The sequence below is a fragment of the Ranitomeya imitator genome, chromosome 5, assembly GCF_032444005.1.
Source record: "Ranitomeya imitator isolate aRanImi1 chromosome 5, aRanImi1.pri, whole genome shotgun sequence".
Taxonomy (NCBI): Eukaryota; Metazoa; Chordata; class Amphibia; order Anura; family Dendrobatidae; genus Ranitomeya; species Ranitomeya imitator.
In genome coordinates, this window is record NC_091286.1 from 123,078,157 (window position 1) to 123,100,289 (window position 22,133).

At 43.9% G+C, this 22,133-nt stretch overlaps 1 protein-coding gene across 2 annotated transcripts in view; it reads left to right on the plus strand.

Annotated features, from left to right (window-relative positions):
- The window catches only part of EPM2A (EPM2A glucan phosphatase, laforin), a 205,728-nt gene that overhangs the window by 127,191 nt on the left and 56,404 nt on the right, over window positions 1-22,133 (plus strand). For both annotated transcript variants that reach the window (XM_069769121.1, XM_069769122.1), the window contains exon 4: window positions 15,801-16,042. In XM_069769121.1, the coding sequence (XP_069625222.1) occupies window positions 15,801-16,042 (242 nt within the window). The remainder of the gene's footprint in view (window positions 1-15,800; window positions 16,043-22,133) is intronic.

Below are 22,133 nucleotides of genomic sequence, written 5' to 3' on the forward strand. Positions count from 1 at the left end.
ACTTTGGCCAAGACAGCGAAAGATGGTGCAATTGGAGACTGATGACCTTGAGTTAGATAGGATGAACTTGATGGACATAGGTCTTTTTTCAACCTTTCTCCACCAATTATACATTTTGTCATTAAATTAACTATAACCCGCAATGTTATGTGTGTTGTTATAGTGTCTACCATTACTTCCTCCTGTGAGAGGGCATTCCACAGTCTGACAGCTCTAACTGTAAAGAATCTTTTCCTCTTTAGCTGCTTGAATCTCCTTTCTTCAACGCGTAATGAGTGCCCTCTGGTCCTTAGTATGGTCTTTGGAAGGAATAAGCCGTGTGCCATTCCTCTGTACTGACCACACGTATATTTATATATGTAAATGAGATCTCTGAGGCATCTTTTTTCTAAGCTAAACAAGCCCAATTTCTGTAGTCACCTTCCACGACAGTCACTTTGGAGGATGTCTCCCCGCCCTAATGGGGTCAGGAACACAAAGAGGTTAAATAACCCTCCCCTTCCTGCTACCTCCAGTGTTTTTCCTGTCCCCCAGTGGGGCATGAAGAGGTCCTGCAGGTGCTGTCATGGCCGGTAAACGGAGCACCTGGATTTTTCTTACCGCCGGGCAGCCGAGGTCGGGCGGTGATCCTCTCCTCCTCCGTGTGCTGCATTCCGTCTCCATCGCTGCAGTGGACTCGGACCCTCCTTCCCGCCCCTCCTGCACCTCTGTCAGGGGCAAATCGGGGCGGTGACGTGCTGCCGGGGTCCTCGCTGAGCTCCCAGGCGTCCTCCCACCTCGGCGTCCGTGTGGAGTTCCGTGTTCGCGCGCGCCGGATATGACATCAGCGCACTTCTGATTCACGGCCTGGGGCTCCACGCTAGAATGCATGCTGGAACACACGCTGTCTCCTGCATTCTATGAGGTCGGTGGCCACCGGGGGAATCGCCGACAGGAAAGGGTCGCCTCAAGCCTCCCTATGGACCGAAGGGGGAGGAGCACATGATATCGCTGGGGACCTCGGTACCTTCATATTCTGGTCTGGGCCTCCAAGTAAGATGCTGTCCCCCTGTCTCTCTGTGACTGTATACAGCTTGACCATGGACAGCAACAAACCCTCTGCTTCATCTGCAGATCCCAGCGTTCACCCTGCTGCCGTGAGTAGCTGGGCTGGTCCTTTTACTGTTCAGGCATGTTTGAATGGGTTACTTAGTATACCTCTCTCTCTTCTAGGGAGAAAAGGTCTCTGCCCCAAAGAGTAAACCTGTGCAGGATGTAATGTTTGGGGGCCTGAAACCCAAGCCTAACAAAGGGTTCCCTATACATGAAAATGTTCAAAATCTAATTTTCCAGGAGTGGGCTTCCCCAGAGAAGGGTCTTAGTGTCCCTTCAGACTTTAAAAACCGGTTTCCCTTAGAGGGTGATAATTCTGTTTGGGAGGTTCCCAAAGCGGATGTTCAGGTCTTTAAAGTCACCAAAAAGACATCTCTCCCATTTGAGGACTCTTCTCAATCAATCCAATGGATCGAAAAATAGAGAGCCACCTAAAGAAGTCCTGGGAGGTCCTCTGGCTTCGCAAATTAGAGGAACATCTCTCCCAGGGTACTTCCAGAGAGGAAATCCTGGACTCCCTTCCCCTTCTTCAAAAGGCTTCGGGATTCTTAGCCGATGCTTCAGGAGTGTCCGTTCGTGTGGCCGCATGGTCCCTACTTCTCTCGAACTCAGCCAGGAGAGCTCTTTGGCTGAAATCTTGGGGAGGCAACATTACCTCTAAAACCAAACTCTGCGCCATCCCTTTTCAGGGTCACCATGTGTTCGGGCCAATACTGGATGATATCCTGGATAAGACCTCTGATAGGAAGAAATCGCTTCCTGAACAAAAGGTTACTACAAAGCGTTTTTTTTTGTCCCCCTTGTGACCAGTCCTCCCAGAAGGACTTTAGGGGAAAAGGTAAAACGAGTTGTTGGAGCTACCCGAAAGGGGGTAGAGGCAGGAATATCCTCGTGCCTCAACAGCAACAGACTCAGGACAAACAGTGACTCTTCGTTTGGGGGCCGGCTTCTCACCCAATGGCAGTCCATATACATGAATCAGTGGATCCTCCACACATTACAATTCAGGCTGAAATTGGAATTCGAGAGCCCCCCCCCCATTGCCTGAGAATTACTCCGGAACAACCCCCAGACCTCCTTGACTCCTTTCTCCTTCAAATCCAGGAACTTTTGCGAGAAAAAGTGATCTCCCATGTACCTCAGCAGAACTTAGGCAGAGGTCATTACTACCGCCTACTCCCCAAAAAATCAGGAAGAAGGCAAAAGGGCACTAGAAAAATCGGGTACCCCGTTGCTTGAATCTGGAGCATTACCACAGAGACAAAGGCCACACAGGGAATGGACAGAAGTTTGCCTTACAAGGTCCACTAAACCACAATTCAATAGACACCATGCTCTTTGAGACCACATCCACAGCTTCATCTAAACCAGTGGTTCTCAACCTTTCTAATGCCGTGACCCCGCAATACAGTTCCTCATGTTGCGGTGACCCCCAACCCAAAAAATAATTTTGGTGGCTACTTTAAAACTGTAATTTTATTAGTTATGATTCGGAATGTAAATATCTGATATGCATTATGTATTGTATTCTCATTGCTACAAATCAAACATAATAAATAATCACAAAAACAATTACCGTATATACTCGAGGAGGCTGCGGCACCACTATACCAAGACCAATAATATCACACAGGAAGAAACAACACCACACCATGACCAGACCACATAGGGACCAAATAATACTATATACAAGGGACAAATACCGCCTCACCATGACCAGATCACATATTACCACCACTTGGTGACCAAATAGCACATACAAGGGACAAATACCACAACACCATTTCCAGACCACATATTATCACCACATAGTGACTGAATACTACAATACTGATCAGTAATAAAAAAAAACACAATACTATCACCATAAGTGCCATTATACACAGGAGATCTGTACTTAGTATGCAGTGTCTGTGTAGAGAGGTAATACAGAGATCACTGGTGACATTATACACAGGACCTCTATATAGTATACAGTGTATAGTGTCAGTGTATAGGTAACACTGACTCACCAGTGACATCTCTAGGTGAAGTCCTTCATCTTTCATCCAGCACAGACCGCCATCATTTCTTCTAGCCAGGACTCGTTTCTGCAGGAAATAACACAGTTATCTCGAGCTCCGCTTGTAGAACACATTACTTAATTTTTAACAACTTCTACATTACACCACGAAGAAAAAAAGGCGATATAGTGTCACTCTGCACAGTAACAGGACCGCCCCCCATTTAAAACAGTATACTCAAAAAATAAAATAAATACATCACTGCAGTAATAATATCCCTTAATTAGCCCCTATGGTAATAATATTCCCCACCCTGGCCCCGTTTATCTCATTCCTGGCTCCAGCCATATGTTCTCGCATCCTGCCCTCATGAGTATCCATTCTACCCCATATGATCTCCCCATCCTGCCCCATCAGTCTCCATCGTATCCATCCTGCTCCATGTCTTTCATTCTGCCCCGTGTCTCCAATCATGCCCCGTATCTACATTCTGCCCATGCCTCAAGTCCTGCCCCCAGTGTGTCCAGCAATCTGCCCCAGTGTGTCCAGCAATCTGCCCCAGTGTGTCCAGCAATCTGCCCCAGTGTGTCCAGCAATCTGCCCCAGTGTGTCCAGCATATTACCCCCAGTGTGTCCAGCAATCTGCCCCAGTATGTCCAGCATTGCCCCAGTGTGTCCAGAAATCTGCCCCAGGGTCTCCAGCATTGCCCCAGTGTGTCCAGCATTGCCCCAGTGTGTCCAGCATTGTCCCAGTGTGTCCAGCATTGCCGCCAGTGTGTCCAGCAATCTGCCCCAGTGTCCAGCATTGCCCCAGCGTGTCCAGCAAATTGCCCCAGTGTCCAGCATTGCCCCAGTGTCCAGCATTGCCCAGTGTGTCCAGAAATCTGCCCCAATCTGTCCAGAAATCTGCCCCAGTGTCCAGCATTGCCCCAGTGTCCAGAAATCTGTCCCAGGGTCTCCAGCATTGCCCAGTGTGTCCAGAAATCTGCCCCAGGGTCTCCAGCATTGCCCAGTGTGTCCAGCACTCTGCCCCCAGTGTGCCGAGCAATCTGCCCCAGGGTCTCCAGCATTGCCCAGTGTGTCCAGCACTCTGCCCCCAGTGTGCCCAGCAATCTGCCCCAGGGTCTCCAGCATTGCCCCAGTGTCCAGCATTGCCCCAGTGTGTCCAGCATTGCCGCCAGTGTGTCCAGCAATCTGCCCCTGTGTCCAGCATTGCCCCAGCGTGTCCAGCAATCTGCCCCAGTGTCCAGCATTGCCCCAGTGTCCAGAAATCTGCCCCAGTGTCCAGCATTGCCCAGTGTGTCCAGAAATCTGCCCGTCTGTCCAGAAATCTGCCCCAGTCTGTCCAGAAATCTGCCCCAGTGTCCAGCATTGCCCAGTGTGTCCAGAAATCTGCCCCAGTCTGTCCAGAAATCTGCCCCAGTGTCCAGCATTGCCCAGTGTGTCCAGAAATCTGCCCCAGTCTGTCCAGAAATCTGCCCCAGTCTGTCCAGAAATCTGCCCCAGGGTCTCCAGCATTGCCCAGTGTGTCCAGCACTCTGCCCCCAGTGTGCCCAGCAATCTGCCCCAGGGTCTCCAGCATTGCCCCAGTGTGTCCAGCATTGCCCCAGTGTGTCCAGCATTGCCGCCAGTGTGTCCAGCAATCTGCCCCTGTGTCCAGCATTGCCCCAGCGTGTCCAGCAATCTGCCCCAGTGTCCAGCATTGCCCCAGTGTCCAGAAATCTGCCCCAGTGTCCAGCATTGCCCAGTGTGTCCAGAAATCTGCCCGTCTGTCCAGAAATCTGCCCCAGTCTGTCCAGAAATCTGCCCCAGTGTCCAGCATTGCCCAGTGTGTCCAGAAATCTGCCCCAGTCTGTCCAGAAATCTGCCCCAGTGTCCAGCATTGCCCAGTGTGTCCAGAAATCTGCCCCAGTCTGTCCAGAAATCTGCCCCAGTCTGTCCAGAAATCTGCCCCAGTCTGTCCAGAAATCTGCCCCAGGGTCTCCAGGATTGCCCCCAGACAGACATAAAGAAAAAAAAAAAAAAAAAGTAAAATCCTCACCTCTCCCGTTCCCAGTGCAGGTCCGGTGCAGTCAGCGTCTCTCCGGCTCTGCAACGCTCAGGACAGAGAGGCAGAGCGCGCAGTGATGACGTCATCGCACCCTCTGCCCTGAGACATCGCAGAGTCAGAGGGCGCTGAAGACGCTGGCTGCAGCTACCGCGCAGCCGCAGGAACCAGGAGAGGTGAGTATTAGCGCTGGCACCGGGGGAAGGGGGCGGGCGCCCGAAGACTTAACCCCTTAGTGACCGAGCCAAATTTTTGAAATCTGACCAGTGTCACTTTATGTGGTAATAACTCTGCAACGCTTCAACAAATCCCAGTGATTTTGAGATTGTTTTTTCGTGACACATTATACTTTATGATAGTGGTAAATTTAGTTCAACATTTTTTGTGTTTATTTATAAAAAATATTAAAAATTTGAGAAAAATGTTAAAAAATTAGCAATTTTCTAAATTTGAATGATTATCCCTTTAATCCAGATAGTCATACAACAGCAAACCATTAATAAATAACATTTCCCACATGTCTGCTTTACATAAGCACCATTTGTAAAATGTTATTTTATTTTGTTAGCATTTTAGGAGGATTAAAAATGTAGCAGCAATTTTTCATTTTTTCAAAGAAATTTACCACATTTATTTTTTTAGGGACTTATCCATGTTTGAAGTGACTTTAGGGGTCCCATATATTGGGAAACCCCCAAAGGTGATACCATTTTAGAAACAGCACCCCTAAACATATTGAAAACTGCTGTCAGGTAGTTTATTAACCCTTCAGGTGCTTTACAGGAATTAATGCAAAGTGGTATGACAGAAATGAAAATGTGTATTTTTACCACCTAAATGTTGCTAACTTCTAAACAGATTACTACAGCCGTCAGACTATAAGGCCGCTATTTGGTCATGAATTGCCATGGCAAACATCAGGACAACAAAATCATGATCTGAGGGCACCAATTGTGACAACGAAGAAGCCCCCACACTCTGTTAACCATTTATAATGATGTAGTCACTATTGACAGCAGCATCTAAGGGGTTAAACAGATTTAGAAGGTGCAAATACTGATCGTGGCTGATACAGCAAGTTGTCAGCTATAGTGTACAACCAACAGATGCTGGATTGTCATCTGTATGGGGATACTATTCTCTTATATCTCAGGTCAGTTAAAAGACGTATTGGCGGTCATTAAGGGGTTAAAGGGCCCACGGTTTTTTTTTTCTCCTCCTTCTGCAGCGCCGGCCGACCCGCCCCCCGCAGTGTGCCGCCCGGGGCGGCCCCCCCCCCCTCACCCCCCTTCCTACGCCACTGGGAAGGTGGACGGGGAGGTGAGAGAGGTGGCGACCCCTGTGGTTTGGTCGTTCGACCCCCCTCGGGGTCGCAACCCCCAGGTTGAGAACCGCTGATCTAAACCATTTAAGATATAATTGGGTCTGGTGGACAATGGTAATATTAGGACTTTACTATGGTGTTACTTTTATACGATATACTTTGTTATTTAAGGTAAATGGGGCTAACCCCTTTCTTTTAGAGAGTGCAGTGCCTTTGGAGCTATTATGCCACTCCATTCTGAGCTATTACTGATATTGGTCCCACTGTTAATGGGCTAGGACACTTTAGCCCTCATATTGGTTGTTTGTTGTAATCGTTTTTCATGTTTTTCTGTTCCTTTTTACCCTTTCAACCTACCCCTAACTAATCAATTGTTGACCAAACTCAAGTATATACACAGACTATTGATATGAGTCAGGCCATCACACACACCATCACTACAGTTGACCTGATTAGAATCTCCTTGATTGCTTCAAATGTACAAGATATTGTTACACAATGTGCGGAGATTCAATTCCCCATTAAATAGAAAGCATGCCTTCATTGATTACCGTACTTAAAACATTTTCCTGATATATTATTTTTACAGGAAACTCAGTTTTCTAATAACCTGTCTCCCAAATATTTTCATAAATCATACTCAAGAGTTTTTCTCGCTTCTCACGATAAAAAAAGGAGAGGAGTTGCCCTCCTTCGCCACAACTCCTTCCCATTTATACAAGAAGATATAATCCTAGATAATGAAGGCAGATACATAATACTCTGAGGAACAGTGCAAGCGAAACGAGTTTGCCTAGTTAATTGCTATGCGCCCCCAACGATGCAAATGAAAACCATCAAATAAATAACGAGGGTATTGAACACCATTTCATATGATTTTATCATATGGGCGGACATTTCAACCTAACCATAGATGCAACACCCGACAGCTCCTACAATGAGCAATCAGATATATCTACAGTAAAGGCCCCTTCACATTAAGCGACGCTGCAGCGATACCGACAACGATCCGGATCGCTGCAGCGTCGCTGTTTGGTCGCTGGAGAGCTGTCACAGAGACAGCTCTCCAGCGACCAACGATCCCGAAGTCCCCGGGTAACCAGGGTAAACATCGGGTTACTAAGCGCAGGGCCGCGCTTAGTAACCCGATGTTTACCCTGGTTACCAGCGTAAAAGTAAAAAAAAACAAACACTACATACTTACCTACTGCTGTCTGTCCCCGGCGCTCAGCTTCTCTGCACTCCTCCTGTACTGGCTGTGAGCGTCGGTCAGCCGGAAAGCAGAGCGGTGACGTCACCGCTGTGCTTTCCGGCTGACCGACGCTCACAGCCAGTACAGGAGGAGTGCAGAGCACAGCGCCGGGGACAGACAGCGGTAGGTAAGTATGTAGTGTTTGTTTTTTTTAACTTTTACGCTGGTAACCAGGGTAAACATCGGGTTACTAAGCGCAGCCCTGCGCTTAGTTACCCGATGTTTACCCTGGTTACCAGTGAAGACATCGCTGGATCGGTGTCACACACGCTGATCCAGCGATGTCCACGGGAGATCCAGCGACGAAATAAAGTTCTGGACTTTGTTCAGCGACCAACGATCTCCCAGCAGGGGCCTGATCGTTGGTCGCTGTCACACATAACGATTTCCTATCGTTAACGATATCATTATGTGTGAAGGTACCTTAAGAGAGAAAAAAATGTAGTACAACCTATCTTTTAAATCCCATCACTTAGTCGACACATGGAGAGAAGCACACTGGCAATCAAGAGGTTATACCTATTTTGCTAGAATTCACCATTCTTAAGGTACCGTCACACTTAGCGACGCTGCAGCGATACCGACAACGATCCGGATCGCTGCAGCGTCGCTGTTTGGTCGCTGGAGAGCTGTCACACAGACCGCTCTCCAGCCACCAACGATCCCGAGGTCCCCGGTAACCAGGGTAAACATCGGGTAACTAAGCGCAGGGCCGCGCTTAGTAACCCGATGTTTACCCTGGTTACCAGCATAAAAAAACAAACAGTACATACTTACATTCAGCTGTCTGTCCCTTGCCGTCTGCTTCCTGCACTGACTGCTGGCCGTAAAGTGAAAGCACAGCACAGCCACAGCGGTGAGTCACCGCTGTGTGACTCACCGCTGTGCTGTGCTTTCACTTTCACTTTACGGCCAGCAGTCAGTGCAGAAAGCAGACGGCAAGGGACAGACAGCTGAATGTACGTATGTACTGTTTGTTTTTTTTACTTTAACGATGGTAACCAAGGTAAACATCGGGTTACTAAGCGCGGCCCTGCGCTTAGTTACCCGATGTTTACCCTGGTTACCAGTGAAGACATCGCTGAATCGGTGTCACACACGCCGATTCAGCGATGTCTGCGGGGAGTCCAGCGACGAAATAAAGTTCTGGACTTTCTTCCCCGACCAGCGACAGCACAGCAGGGGCCTGATCGCTGCTGCCTGTCACACGGGACGATATCGCTAGCGAGGACGCTGCAACGTCACGGATCGCTAGCGATATCGTCTAGTGTGACGGTACCTTTACTCTAGAATAGATTGCATACTCACAAATTCAGAGAACACGCCATCTTTATTGTACTCTAGGCACATCCCCCATCTTGGTCTGATCATGATGGTGTGTTGTCTGTGTTTAAACTAGACCTAGCAACATCACGTTTATATAAATGGAGATTGAACAAATCATTACTCACTAATCCTCAAACAAAAAAGTTAGTAGAGCAAGAGCTTAAAACCTTTTTCCAAACAAACAATACTGCTGACACCTCTTTAGGTAATATATGGATGGCCCATAAAAAATATATAACAGGCGCTCTTATTCGGATTGCTTCCAAAAGAGAGGGATAGATTACATAAGCAAACGGCACTAGAAAATGAACTTTATAAGGCAGAGTTAGCAAATCAGTTGCATCCCTCTTTGTATTTAACTAAGAAAATTTACGATTTAAAGCTGCAATTAAATACATTATTGACCAGTCGCACGGAACGGGCAATTAGATGGACTCAAGCGACATTTTATCGGTTTTCCAATAAAATGGATCAAATGCTAGCACGCAAACTAAAAAATAAAGAGCCATTTTTTCTATAAAAATGATCAATCTCAAATCACCTCTAATCCAAATTAAATCTATAAAGCATTTCAAGATTATTACCAGAAATTGTATACCGACACTATGAATTTCTCCATGTCTAAATTAGATGACTTCCTAACGGAAGTTCCCTTGCCAGCCCTGACTCCAAGTTTCGCCGCAGTGCTGCATTCTCCCCTCTGAGGATGAAATCAAGTCCACCATAAACCGATTAAAAAGCAGGGAAAGCGCCAGGCCTAGATGGGCTGACCGCCTTATATTGTAAAAAATTCTTGAATATTTTAACTAAACACATTCAAGCATATTGTAACAACATGCTTAAGGGTCAAGCAATGCCTCCAGAATTTTTTACAGCACATATAACTGTCATTCCAAAACCAAAGAGAGATCCCTTACTTACAAAAAATGACAGACCCATATCTTTATTAAATTTAGATCTTAAAATCTTCTCTGCCATTATAGCGGATAGGATCAATAGGTATCTTCCTAGCTTGATCCAGAAAGATCAGGTTGAATTCATACCAACCAGAAAAGCTCCAGATAATATTCCCAAAAATCTTAACCTTCTTTTGACCCTGGCTATAGAGCAGGCCTTCAACGCTGTTATCTGGTCATACCTGTTCACTATCATGAACAAAATGGGGATATCACAACAATTAATTGATTCACTTAAGGTACCGTTACACTAAACGACTTACCAATGATCACAACCAGCGATACGACCTGGCCGTGATCGTTGGTAAGTTGTTGTGTGGTCGTTGGGGAGCTGTCACACAGACAGCTCTCTCCAGCGACCAACGATCCGGGGACAGACTTCGGCATCGTTGAAACTGTCTTCAACGATGCCGAAGTCCCCAGGTAACCAGGGTAAACATCGGGTTACTAAGTGCAGGGCCGTGCTTAGTAACCCGATATTTACCCTGGTTACCATTGTAAAAGTAAAAAAAAACAAAAAAACAGTACATACGCACATTCCGATGTCTGTCACGTCCCCCACTGTCAGCTTCCCGCACTGACTGTGTCAGCGCCGGTCGTAAAGCAGAGCACAGCGGTAACATCACCGCTGTGCTCTGCTTTACGGCCGGCACTGACAGTCAGTGCAGGGAAGCTGACGGCGGGGGACGTGCCAGACATCGGAATGTGAGTATGTAGTGTTTTTTTTTTTTACTTTTACAATGGTAACCAGGGTAAATATCGGGTTACTAAGCGCGACCCTGCATTTAGTAACCTGATTTTTACCCTGGTTACAGGTGAACACATCGCTAGATCGGCATCACACACGCCAATCTAGCGATGACAGCGGGGTGATCAGCGACCAAAAAAAGGTCCTGATCATTCCCCACGACCAACGATCTCCCAGCAGGGGCCTGATCGTTGGTCGCTTGTCACACATAAAGATATCATTAGCGGGATCGTTTCTACGTCACAAAAAGCGTGACGTTGCAACGATATCGTTAACGAAATCGTTATGTGTTAAGGTACCTTTAGACTCCTCTATAACAATCCAGTAGATTATCTAAAATTACCTTTGACCTCTCCTGAACCAATAATTATCAATACGGGAACCTCTTCCAGCCCTATTCGCTATGGTCATGGAACCTTTAGCTCAAAAGATTCGCTTACATCCCAATATTATGGGCCAAACAATAGGTAAATATGAATATAAGGTCAGCTGGTTTGCTAATGATCTTTTGCTAAAATTAACGAACCCTCATGTATCCCTACCAAACCTTATAAACTCTTCATCATTTTGAAGACATTTCCAGACTGAAGGTCAACGTGACAAAATCGGAGATTATGTTTCTCAATACCCCTTTCACATTACAAAATTTAACTTTAACTCATTTCCATTTCCAACACTCAAAGCAATATATCACATATCTGGGAATCAATCTCACGCCTTCCAAAAATCTATCCAAATGGTCCGCTCCTTCTCTTTCCTTTTTAGGGAGAATTCATTCCATAAAATGGTAATGCTGCCTCAATTTCTAAATTTATTTAGTTCAATGCCAATTCTGATACTTTCCATTACTTTTAGAACGCTCGACTCGGACATACGACGTTTTATATGGAATAACAAAAAACCTCATATTTCAGAATAGATATTATTTAGACAAAAACGACAGGGAGGTGTTTCTTTACCTAATTTTGCTCATTATTACAGAGCAGCCCAGATTGCACAATTGGCAGCACTGAATGCAGATCAACCCGCGCCTCTCTGGCCTCAAATAGAAAGCTCAAATCTAGCGCCTTACTCTCTGGAGAGTCTCATTTGGGCTATCAGACCTTTACCAAAAGACCTGGCTATACACTCACAATACACATCCTACTCACTACGTACAAGGAGAGCCAACAGGTTTCAATTTGCTCTACAGTCACAACCATCACCACTTTTGGGACTGTTTGATAACCCCATGTTTCCCCCTGGCGTAGCATCCAGGAATCACTCCTGGTGGAAGAAAAATAAAATAACTAGATACCAGCATTTAGCTACTCACTTTAAATTAATGTTGAAACAAACATTCATTATAAAACGAGAAGTACCAACATCCAAAAATTTCAGATTAGAATAAATATTTCAGTTCTTGCAGACCTTAACTATGAATGCACCAAATCCAAAACCAACTAATTATGAACTGAAGTGCTTACACGACCCTCTGGGAAAGGGCCTTATATCAGATTTATATAATACATTAAAAAAATCCAATGTTGACTTGAAATTAAAAACCATGGAGCAATGGGAAGATCTACAATTTACCCTTTCACCTCAGAGATGGTATAAATGCTATGAAAACATTTTAAAAGGAAGTAACCAAACCTCGCTTACCGAAACCTCCCTCAGACTATTCCATAGAACTCATTATGTCCATATTTACCTGCACAAAATCTATCATACAGTTCCAGGCAAATGTTTCAGTGGGTGTGATGAAGGGGGAGACAAGCTCCACACTTGGTGGACATGCTCCATTGTGAAATCTCTTTGGAAAGATGTAGTTAAATTAATTAACACTGTCCTGAAAAAGGAACTACTCCTTCCACCAACGGTATTTCTTTTAGGTGAGAGGCCAATCAATGCCTATGGTAAGACGGGTCAGCTTATAGGTTATATTACCATGGCATACACAAATAGCTGGGCAATGGAAAACCAATACTTTATCAATAGCCCAGGTGAAAAGACGGATAAATTTAATTATGTTATATGAAAAAAACAGAAGCCACCAGATCCGACCCTCTTGAAATCTTCTGAGGTATTTGGGACAAATGGATCCAGACTCAGACTGATGGCAACTTTTCCAGAATAATGTCACTATCTGTATAAATTAAAACATGGATACTACTAATTGATGACTAGGACTTACGTCCTACACAAATTATAGAGTATGTCAACATAACCCATAAAGTTATTACCCAAGGTTTTACATTCCTTCCCTTTTTTTTGTTGTTTTGTCTGTTTTATTTTTTTTTCCTTTGCTTTCATTATTAATTCAATGCAGCTAATGTCATACGAATGTATATTTGTTCTTTCCAGCTAAAATTAATAAATCAAGGATATTGTATTAATATTTACATTGATATAGTTCCCCTTACGAGGGGATCCTTTTACTTCATATTCCATGTCATTCATGTTATTCTGATAAATAATACCTGCAATAAAATTGTTGAAACTAAAAGTACAACTTGTCCCACAATAAACAAGCCCTCACATAGCCATTTTGAACAAAAAATAAAAAAGTTATGGCTCTGGAAAAATGGGAGCAAAAAACGAAAGCGCAAAAATGGAAAATAACCCAGGGGTTAACTCCTGAACCCCCAGAGCTTTTTTCGGTTTTGTGTTTTTGTTTTTCACTCTCCTCCTTCCCAAAGCCATAACTTTATTTTTCTGTCAATATGGCCATGTGAGGGCTTATTTTTCGTGGGACGAGTTGTACTTTTGAACGACATAATTGGTTTTACCATGTCGTGTACTAGATAAGAGGAAAAAAATTCCAAGTGCGGTGAAATTGCAAAAAAGTGCAATCGCACACTTGTTTTTTGTTTGGCTTTTTTTGCTAGGCTCACTAAATGCTAAAACTGACCTGCAATTATGGGTCATTACGAGTTCATAGACACCAAACATGTCTAGGTTCTTTTTTATCTAAGTGGTGAAAAAAAATTCTAAACTTTGCTAAAAAAAAAAAAAAATTGCGCAATTTTCCGATACCCGTAGCGTCTCAATTTTTCGTGATCTAGGATTGGGTGAGGGCTTATTTTTTGCGTGCCGAGCTGACATTTTTAATGATACCATTTTGGTGCACACACAATCCTTTGATCGCCCGTTATTGCATTTTAATGCAATGTCGTGGCAACCAAAAAAACGTAGTTCTGGCGTTTTGAATTTTTTGATCGCTACACCGTGTAGTAATCAGGCAATCCTTTTTTACTTGATAGATCAGGTGATTCTGAACGCGGCGATACCAAATATATGTAGGTTTTATTTTTTTTAAATTATTTTATTTTGAAAGGGGTGATTTGAAATGTTATATTTTTTTAAATATTTTTAAAAATATATTTTTTTTAACTTTTGACATGCTTCAATAACCTCCATAGGAGGCTAGAAGCTGGCATAGCCTAATCGGCTCTGCTACATAGGAGCGATGCTCAGATCGCCCCTATGTAGCAAAATTACAGCATTGCTATGAGTGCCGACCACAGGGTGGCGCTCTCAGCAGTCTGGCATCAACAACCATAGATATCTGCAGGAGACCTCTGGTTGTTATGCCGAAGCACCGATGACCCCAGATCATGTGACGGGGTCACCGGTGCGCGTATTTCCGGCCAGATGGCCGGAAGCGCTTGTTAAATGCCGCTGTCAGAGTAGTTAATAGGATCGCAATTCCGCCCGTGCCTGTTGACATGTCCTGGCTTTGATGCGGGCTTACCGCCGGAGCCCGCATCCAAGCGGGGTTTCTGCCATCGGATGTACTATTCCGTCTGATGGCAGAAAGGGGTTAAGAGGTTAAACATGTGCCATTTATGTTCAGCATCCCTAGTTACCATGACATGGTTCCAGTCTACACTATTAAGCTCTTCCCTTAATTTGTTGAAATTAGCTTTCCTAAAATTTCAGGTTTTTGCATTTCCCCTTTGAAATGTTTTTTGAATATTACATTGAAACTTACCATATTATGGTCACTGCATCCCAAATGCTACCTGATCTGTAGAACTGTAATTGTATCTAGTCTGTTTGACAGGACCAGACCCAGCAGATTATCTCCCTTGGTTCATCTACCAGCTGAGAGAGGTAATTTTTCTGAAGTGCGAATAAGAACTTGCAGTTTTTAGCACAACCAGAATATTCTATCACAGTGAAAGTCTAGCTAGTTAAATTAACCGTCTCTTCAATTTGTCATCAATTTTTCTCTTGCGGCCACAACCATGTAGGTTGGCTACAGTCCCACAGAACTTAGACTTCTAAGTAATATGTGTAACTGTAGTAACAGGAACTTTACTTTTAACATGTTTGTCTATAATTTTCTTTATAATCTCCTGAGACTCTCTTTAGTCCATTGTTCAGTGTGGCACACACTGTAATTCCAAACAGCACAGTGACTACTTTTCACCCTTCAAATAGGAAAACTGACTGATTACAAGTTTGTAAGCAACTGTAATGCTAATTACAGGACAAACCTTCATTTCACATGCCCTATGGTACAATTATTTTCAGTCTTTTCTAGGGGTACGATCATTTTTGTCTAGGCCATTTTCATTGTTTTTTTTTTAAGTTTCTGTTGAAGAATTCAAAAGCAATGTAAGATTTTCATTAGTTGGTATTCAGTAGATGTAAATGGAAAATTAAAGCAATCATTCAGTGATCTTTTTTTTTTCTTACTTTAATCAGTGATCATTGTTTTTTTCTTAAGGAGGGTACCAACAATTTTGTTTGTGTGTGAATGTACAGGTATACATATATAATAGAAGGAATTGTAATAGCCAGATTTTCACTGATCTTTGCAAATTTCAAATCTTAGTAAAAGTAATTATTCTAGTCAGATAACAAGGCAAAACTAAGACAATGTCAAACAAGGATAGAGGCAATAACATAAAATACATATGCAAAGTAGAAGCTGAAATGTTGGATGCCTGTCATTATCTAAATGTTCAGCATAAAACTGATTTGCACGCAATGTGAGCTTACAGTTTGCGGGTATATCTGTCTCCTGATAGAATACCTATGCATTTTGTTTCTTATAATTAGAATACTGCCGAATATCTATCTTGGAAGTTGCCCTCGGCAGCTGGAGCACATTACTATCAAATTGAAACATGAATTAGGAGTGACTGCTGTCCTGAACTTCCAGACAGATTGGGATGTTATCCAGAATTCCAAAGGCTGCAATAAGTATTCTGAGCCCATGAGTCCGGACACCATGTTCAGGTTATATAATGAAGCTGGACTGACGTATATTTGGATTCCTACACCTGATATGAGTACAGAAGGTATGTGTCCTGATGGAGTTGAGTTCACATATAATATAGCCATACGTTAATGTTCTCTTCATGGATAGTGTACCTCTAGTTTCATATAAAATGAAAGTATCACTTTTGAACCTCCCATCTACATTATTAAAGTGGTGTTTCTATCTTCAATTTTCAAGACTGACCGCTTCTCTGTCTCATTCCTTCAGCAGCATCACAAGAGTGTTTGTTTAGAAGATTGTACACTTATCAGGAACACTGTTTGACTTTTTGAATGCAAAATTGGTTGGAATTGAGAGCAGACCCCATGTTTTGTTTGGAGAGCCCCTGATGTGCCTAAACAATACCACACAGGTTGGAATCTAGACCCATCAAAGAACTCAAATAGATGTGTGGTAAGCACTTTGAACCCACAAATGCTTCACATAAGTTTATAACGTAGAGCTGTGAAAATAAAAAATCACTTTTTTCCACAAAAATTATTTTTAGCCCCAATTTTTTTATTTTCACAAGGGAAACATGAGAAAATGGACCTCAAAAGTTGTTGTGCAATTTCTCTTGAGTGTGCTGATACCCCATATGTGGGGGAAAACCACTGCGCACAGTAGGAGTCGGAAGGGAAGGAGCACCGTTTTACTTTTTGAATGCAAAATTGTCTGGAATTGAGAGCGGATGCCAAGTTGCATTTGGAGAGAATTTATTTAGATATGTGGTGAGCACCTTGAATCCCCAAATGCCTCACAAAAAATTATAATGTCGTGTCTTGAAAATAAAAAAATCACATTTCCACAAAAATGATCTTTCAGCCCCCAATTTTTTTATTTTCACAAGGGTAACAGGAGAAGACTGACCCAAAAGTTTGTTGTGCAATTCCTCATGAGTACACTGATACCTCATATGTAGGAGAAAAACATTATTTGGGTACGTCAGAGCTCAGAAGTGAAGGAATGACGTTTTGTAATGCAGTTTTTGATATAATGGCCTTCCGGTGTCATTGCGCTTTTGCAGAGCCCCTGATGTGCGTTGACAGTGGAAACCATCCACAAGTGACCCCATTTTGGAAACTAGACCCCCGAAAGAATTTATTTAGATATGTGGTGAGCATCGTGAAACCCCAAGTGCCTCACAGAAAATTATAATGTTGAGTCATAAAAATAAAAAAAATCACATTTTTTACACAAAAATTATCTTTTAGCCTTATTTTTTTTTCTCGCAAGGGTAACAGGAGAAAATGGACCCCAAAATCTGTTGTGCAATTTCTCTTAAGTACACTGATAAACCCATATGTGAGGGAAAACCACTGTTTGGGCAAATGGCAGGACTTGGAAGGGAAGGAGTGACATTTTGGAATGCAGACTTTGATGGAATGGTGTGCGGGCGTCATGGCATGTTTGGAGAGCACCTTATTTTCCTTAACAGTGGAAATGCCCCACTAGTGACCTCATTTTGGAACTGATCTACTGTTTCCGGGTATGTGAATTTTATAATGTAGTAGAATACGTAAGTTGTATAGAGTGCTTCAGGTATGTATACATGAGTAGTGTAGAGTTCACCACTTTGGCATACTGTACGTGAGTAGTGTAGTGTTCCTTAGGTTGGCATACATGAGTTGTGTACAGTTTGTCAGGTTTGCGTACGTGAGTTGTGTGAGTCAGAAATTAATTTAGTAGTTCAAGGATGAGTGGTACAGTCTAAAGCATTCTTTTATACATAGGTGAAGTTTGTCAGGGCAGGTGTCGCATTGATGAGAGGTGTCCTTGCCTATCCCCCTACTGTAACACACTCGACACCTCTTTTGTGACCTTCCTTGTTTTGGACTTTGAGGGACCTCCCTTGGGAAATGTTGGCCTGGTACAATACGAGCACCTTCAGTTCCGGAAGTAGTGGGGCCCGCTCCTTCCTGATCTGCAAAGATGATAGCACGAAAGCGTTGTGTTGTCATCTCTACGACGTGCATGTCCAGCTTATTGTACCTTGGCTTTTCTCATGGCACTGTATGGCTGGAGGACTTTATCAGAGAGATTTACTCCCCTCATGTTCTTGTTGTACCCTAGTACACAATGTGGTTTGTGGACCTGTGTAGAGGTATCTCATAGAGAGAGCTGGGGGTACTGCTATTACATGCATGGTGGTCAAGAGAAGCGCATCCCCTTGTTCTTGTATTTTGCCACCAGCAAGTTGTCGCTGTATTGGGCTCTACTTTGACCCTTTTTGACCAGCTGCCCAATTAACGTCTTAGGGAGTCCTCTCTGATTCTTGCAGACAACACCGCAGGCGACTGTAACTCGCTTAGAGAGGGATAGTTGTATAAAAGATCAACACACCAATATTGTAGAAGTTCTGGCTTTTTCACTGTCCCCATATGAAGGACCAATCCCCAAAAGTCATCATTTCTACTGGGTCTACAGAAGTCCAGTTAGAAAATTATGAAGGACGGTTTTGTACCAACAATTTTTGGGTGTACAAATTTGTTTGAACCACCATGAGGTTTACAAATTCCTCAGAGAAAAAGACTTTGAAAAAGTCAATTTCTGTGAGGCCGATGGTGACAAATTTGATTCTTGATTTTGCAACAAAATATTTAGTGGCTCATAATCTTTGAGGGGGAAGTCCATACGGGGTCAGTAACAATGGGCGTTAGTTCAGTTTCTGCCCTGGGGTGACTGATGGTTCAGCATCAATTGAGGAAGAGGAGGAGGAGTAAAAATAAAGAAAGGTGGGATCCTCTCCTTCACTATCAGTGTTGGAGGAAAGGAAGGCATATGCCTCCTCCACTGAATACCCGATTAGCGGGACTTTTTTTTTTACATATATAGTGTTTGTGTGAGTACCAAATTTTATTCAGGTGTTTGTGTGCGAGTGCTTCGTGTAAACCTTTTTTATTTAGAAAAGAAAGAAAAATATTAAAGAAAAAAAGCAAGAATTGGAGGTTGATCACTGATGTGTGTCAGTGATTAGCGCTCGACGGCTGTAGGACAGTCACACTATAGTAGACTGCTCAAAAAAATAAAGGGAACACTTAAACAACAAAATATGACTCCAAGTAAATCAAACTTATGTGAAATCAAACTGTCCACTTAGGTAGCAACACTGTTTGACAATCAATTTCACATGCTGTTGTGCAAATGGAATAGACAACAAATGGAAATTATTGGCAATTATCAAGACACACTCAATAAAAGAGTGGTTCTTCAGGTCGGGACCACAGACCACATCTCAGTACCAATGCTTTCTGGCTGATGTTTTGGTCACTTCTGAATATTGGTTGTGCTTTCACACTCTTGGTAGCATTAGACGGACTCTACAACCCACACAAGTGGCTCAGGTGGTGCAGCTCATCCAGGATGGCACATCAGTACGAGCTGTGGCAAGGTTTTCTGTGTCAGTCAGTGTAGTGTCCAGAGGCTGGAGGCGCTACCAGGAGACAGGCCGGTACACCAGGAGACGTGGAGGGGGCTGTAGGAGGGTAACAACCAAGCAGCAGGACCGTTACCTCAGCCTTTGTGCAAAGAGGAACAGGAGGAGCACTTCCAGAGCCCTGCAAAATGACCTCCAGCAGGACACAAATGTGCATGTATTAGTTGTGATTTACAGTACAGACCAAAAGTTTGGACACACCTTCTCATTTAAAGATTTTTCTGTATTTTCATGACTATGAATATTGTACATTCACACTGAAGGCATCAAAACTATGACTTAACACATGTGGAATTATATACTTAACAAAAAAGTGTGAAACAACTGAAAATATGTCTTATATTCTAGGTTCTTCAAAGTAGCCACCATTTGCTTTGATGACTGCTTTGCACATTCTTGGCATTTTCATGATGAGCTTCAAGATGTAATCACCGGGAATGGTTTTCACTTCACAGGTGTGCCTTGTCAGGTTTAATAAGTGGGATTAGTTGCCTTATAAATGGGGTTGGGACCATCAGTTGTGTTGTGCAGAAGTCTGATGGATATACAGCTGATAGTCCTACTGAATAGACTGTTAGAATTTGTATTATGGCAAGAAAAAATCAGCTAAGTAAAGAAAAACGAGTGGCCATCATTACTAAGAATTGAAGGTCAGTCAGTCCGAAAATTTGGCAAAAACCATCAAGTGCTACAAAGAAACTGGCTCACATGAGAACTGCCCCAGGAAAATAAAACCAAGAGTCACTTCTGCTTCTGAGGATAAGTTTATCCAAGTCACCAGCCTCAGAAATCGCAGGTTAACAGCAGCAGATTAGAGACCAGGTCAATGCCACATAGAGTTCTAGCAGCAGACACATCTCTACAACAACTGTTTAGAGGAGACTTTGTGCAGCAGGCCTTCATGGTAAAATAGCTGCTATGAAAGCACTGCTAAGGACAGGCAACAAGCAGAAGAGACTTGTTTGGGCTAAAGAACACAAGGAATGGACATTAGACCAGTTGAAATCTGTGCTTTGGTCTGATGAGTCCAAATTTGAGATCTTTGGTTCCAACCACCGTGTCTTTGTGCGACGCAGAAAAGGTGAACGGATGGACTCTACATGCCTGGTTCCCACCGTGAAGCATGAAGGAGGAGAGTGATGGTGTGGGGGTGCTTTGTTTGTAATATTGTCGGGGATTTATTCAAAATTGAAGGCATACCGAACCAGCATGGCTACCACAGCATCTTGCAGTGGCATGCTATTCCATCCGCTTTGCGTTTAGTTGCACCATCATTTATTTTTCAACAGTTCAATGACCCCCAAACACACCTCTAGGCTGTGTAAGGGCTATTTGACCAAGAAGGGGAGTTATGGAGTGCTACGCCAGATGACCTGGCCTCCACAGTCACCAGACCTGAACACCTGAACCCAATCGAGATGGTTTGGGGTGAGCTGGACCGCAGAGTGAAGGCAAAAGGGCCAACAAGTGCTAAGCATCTTTGGGAACTCCTTCAAGATTGTTGGAAGACCATTGTTAGGAGTCAAATTCCCGCCGCTGCACAGGGGGAATCTCGAACCATGTCTGCTGCGGTCTCTCATTTTGCATCAGCCGCAGTGGAGCCTGCTCAGCGGAGACGTCGGTCCCAGCGTCTTGCTCAGTCTGATTCTGTGCAAAGGGTTACTACTGCCTTTCCAGGCTCTGCCATTGTAGCCTGTAGTGATCAGCGGCGAACAGACAACTCTGGGACTAAGTCCTGCTTTTTTGCCTTCTGAGCATGCCCAAAAGAAGACCTCTCAGTGGAGGTCTGGTGTCACATTCTCAGGTACTCCAGCAGGTCCTATTGGTCCTCTAGGAAGGTCCTGAAGTTGCTCAGTTACTGTAGCAGGTCCCATTGGTCCTCTAGGAAGGTCCTGAACTTGCTGCAGCTATAAAAGGCTTGCATGGCCGCACGGCCATGCGCTAGTATACTCTTGTTTACATGTGTGTGTTGTGAGTGAAAGTCGCTCTTTAAACATCCCCTCCCTTGTGTTTGAATGCTCGCGTCAGGAGGATGATTGTAATCTAGCGCCCGACTTCTTACCAACACAAGTACACAAACAGCGTCTATTGCTGTGACCGCCAGTGCGGTGCCGTGCGCTATCACTCCGCTTTCCAAACCCAAGTCTGGGTGGTTAGTGGCGTCCGCCAGTACGGCACCGCATGCACTCTTGTGCTACTATATTATTATTTCTGCTACGTGCGGTACTGCGGCCCTGTGACGCAACAGGCTTTGCTTCTTTCACACAGGGTGAAGCTAACCCATGTGTGTATCCTCATTGTACCGCCATATAGTTCGTCATTGCTTAGCAGCAGGTTCCATCTCTGCACGGTGGACCCCAGGCTGCCTACGCACCTTATTCCTCTTCTCTAATTATTTGGTGCGTTCCGCTAGCCCTAACAACCATTCCCAGTGACTACCTCTTGAAGCTCATCAAGAGAATGCCAAGAGTGTGCAAAACAGACATCAAAGCAAAAGGTGGCTACTTTGAAGAACTTAGAATATAAGACATAATTTCAGTTGTTTCACCTTTTTTTGTTAAAGGGAACCTGTCATCTGAATTTGGCGGGACCGGTTTTCGGTCATATGGGCAGAGTTTTCGGGTGTTTGATTCACCCTTTCCTTACCCGCCGGCTACATGCTGGCCGCAATTTTGGATTGAAGTTCATTCTATGT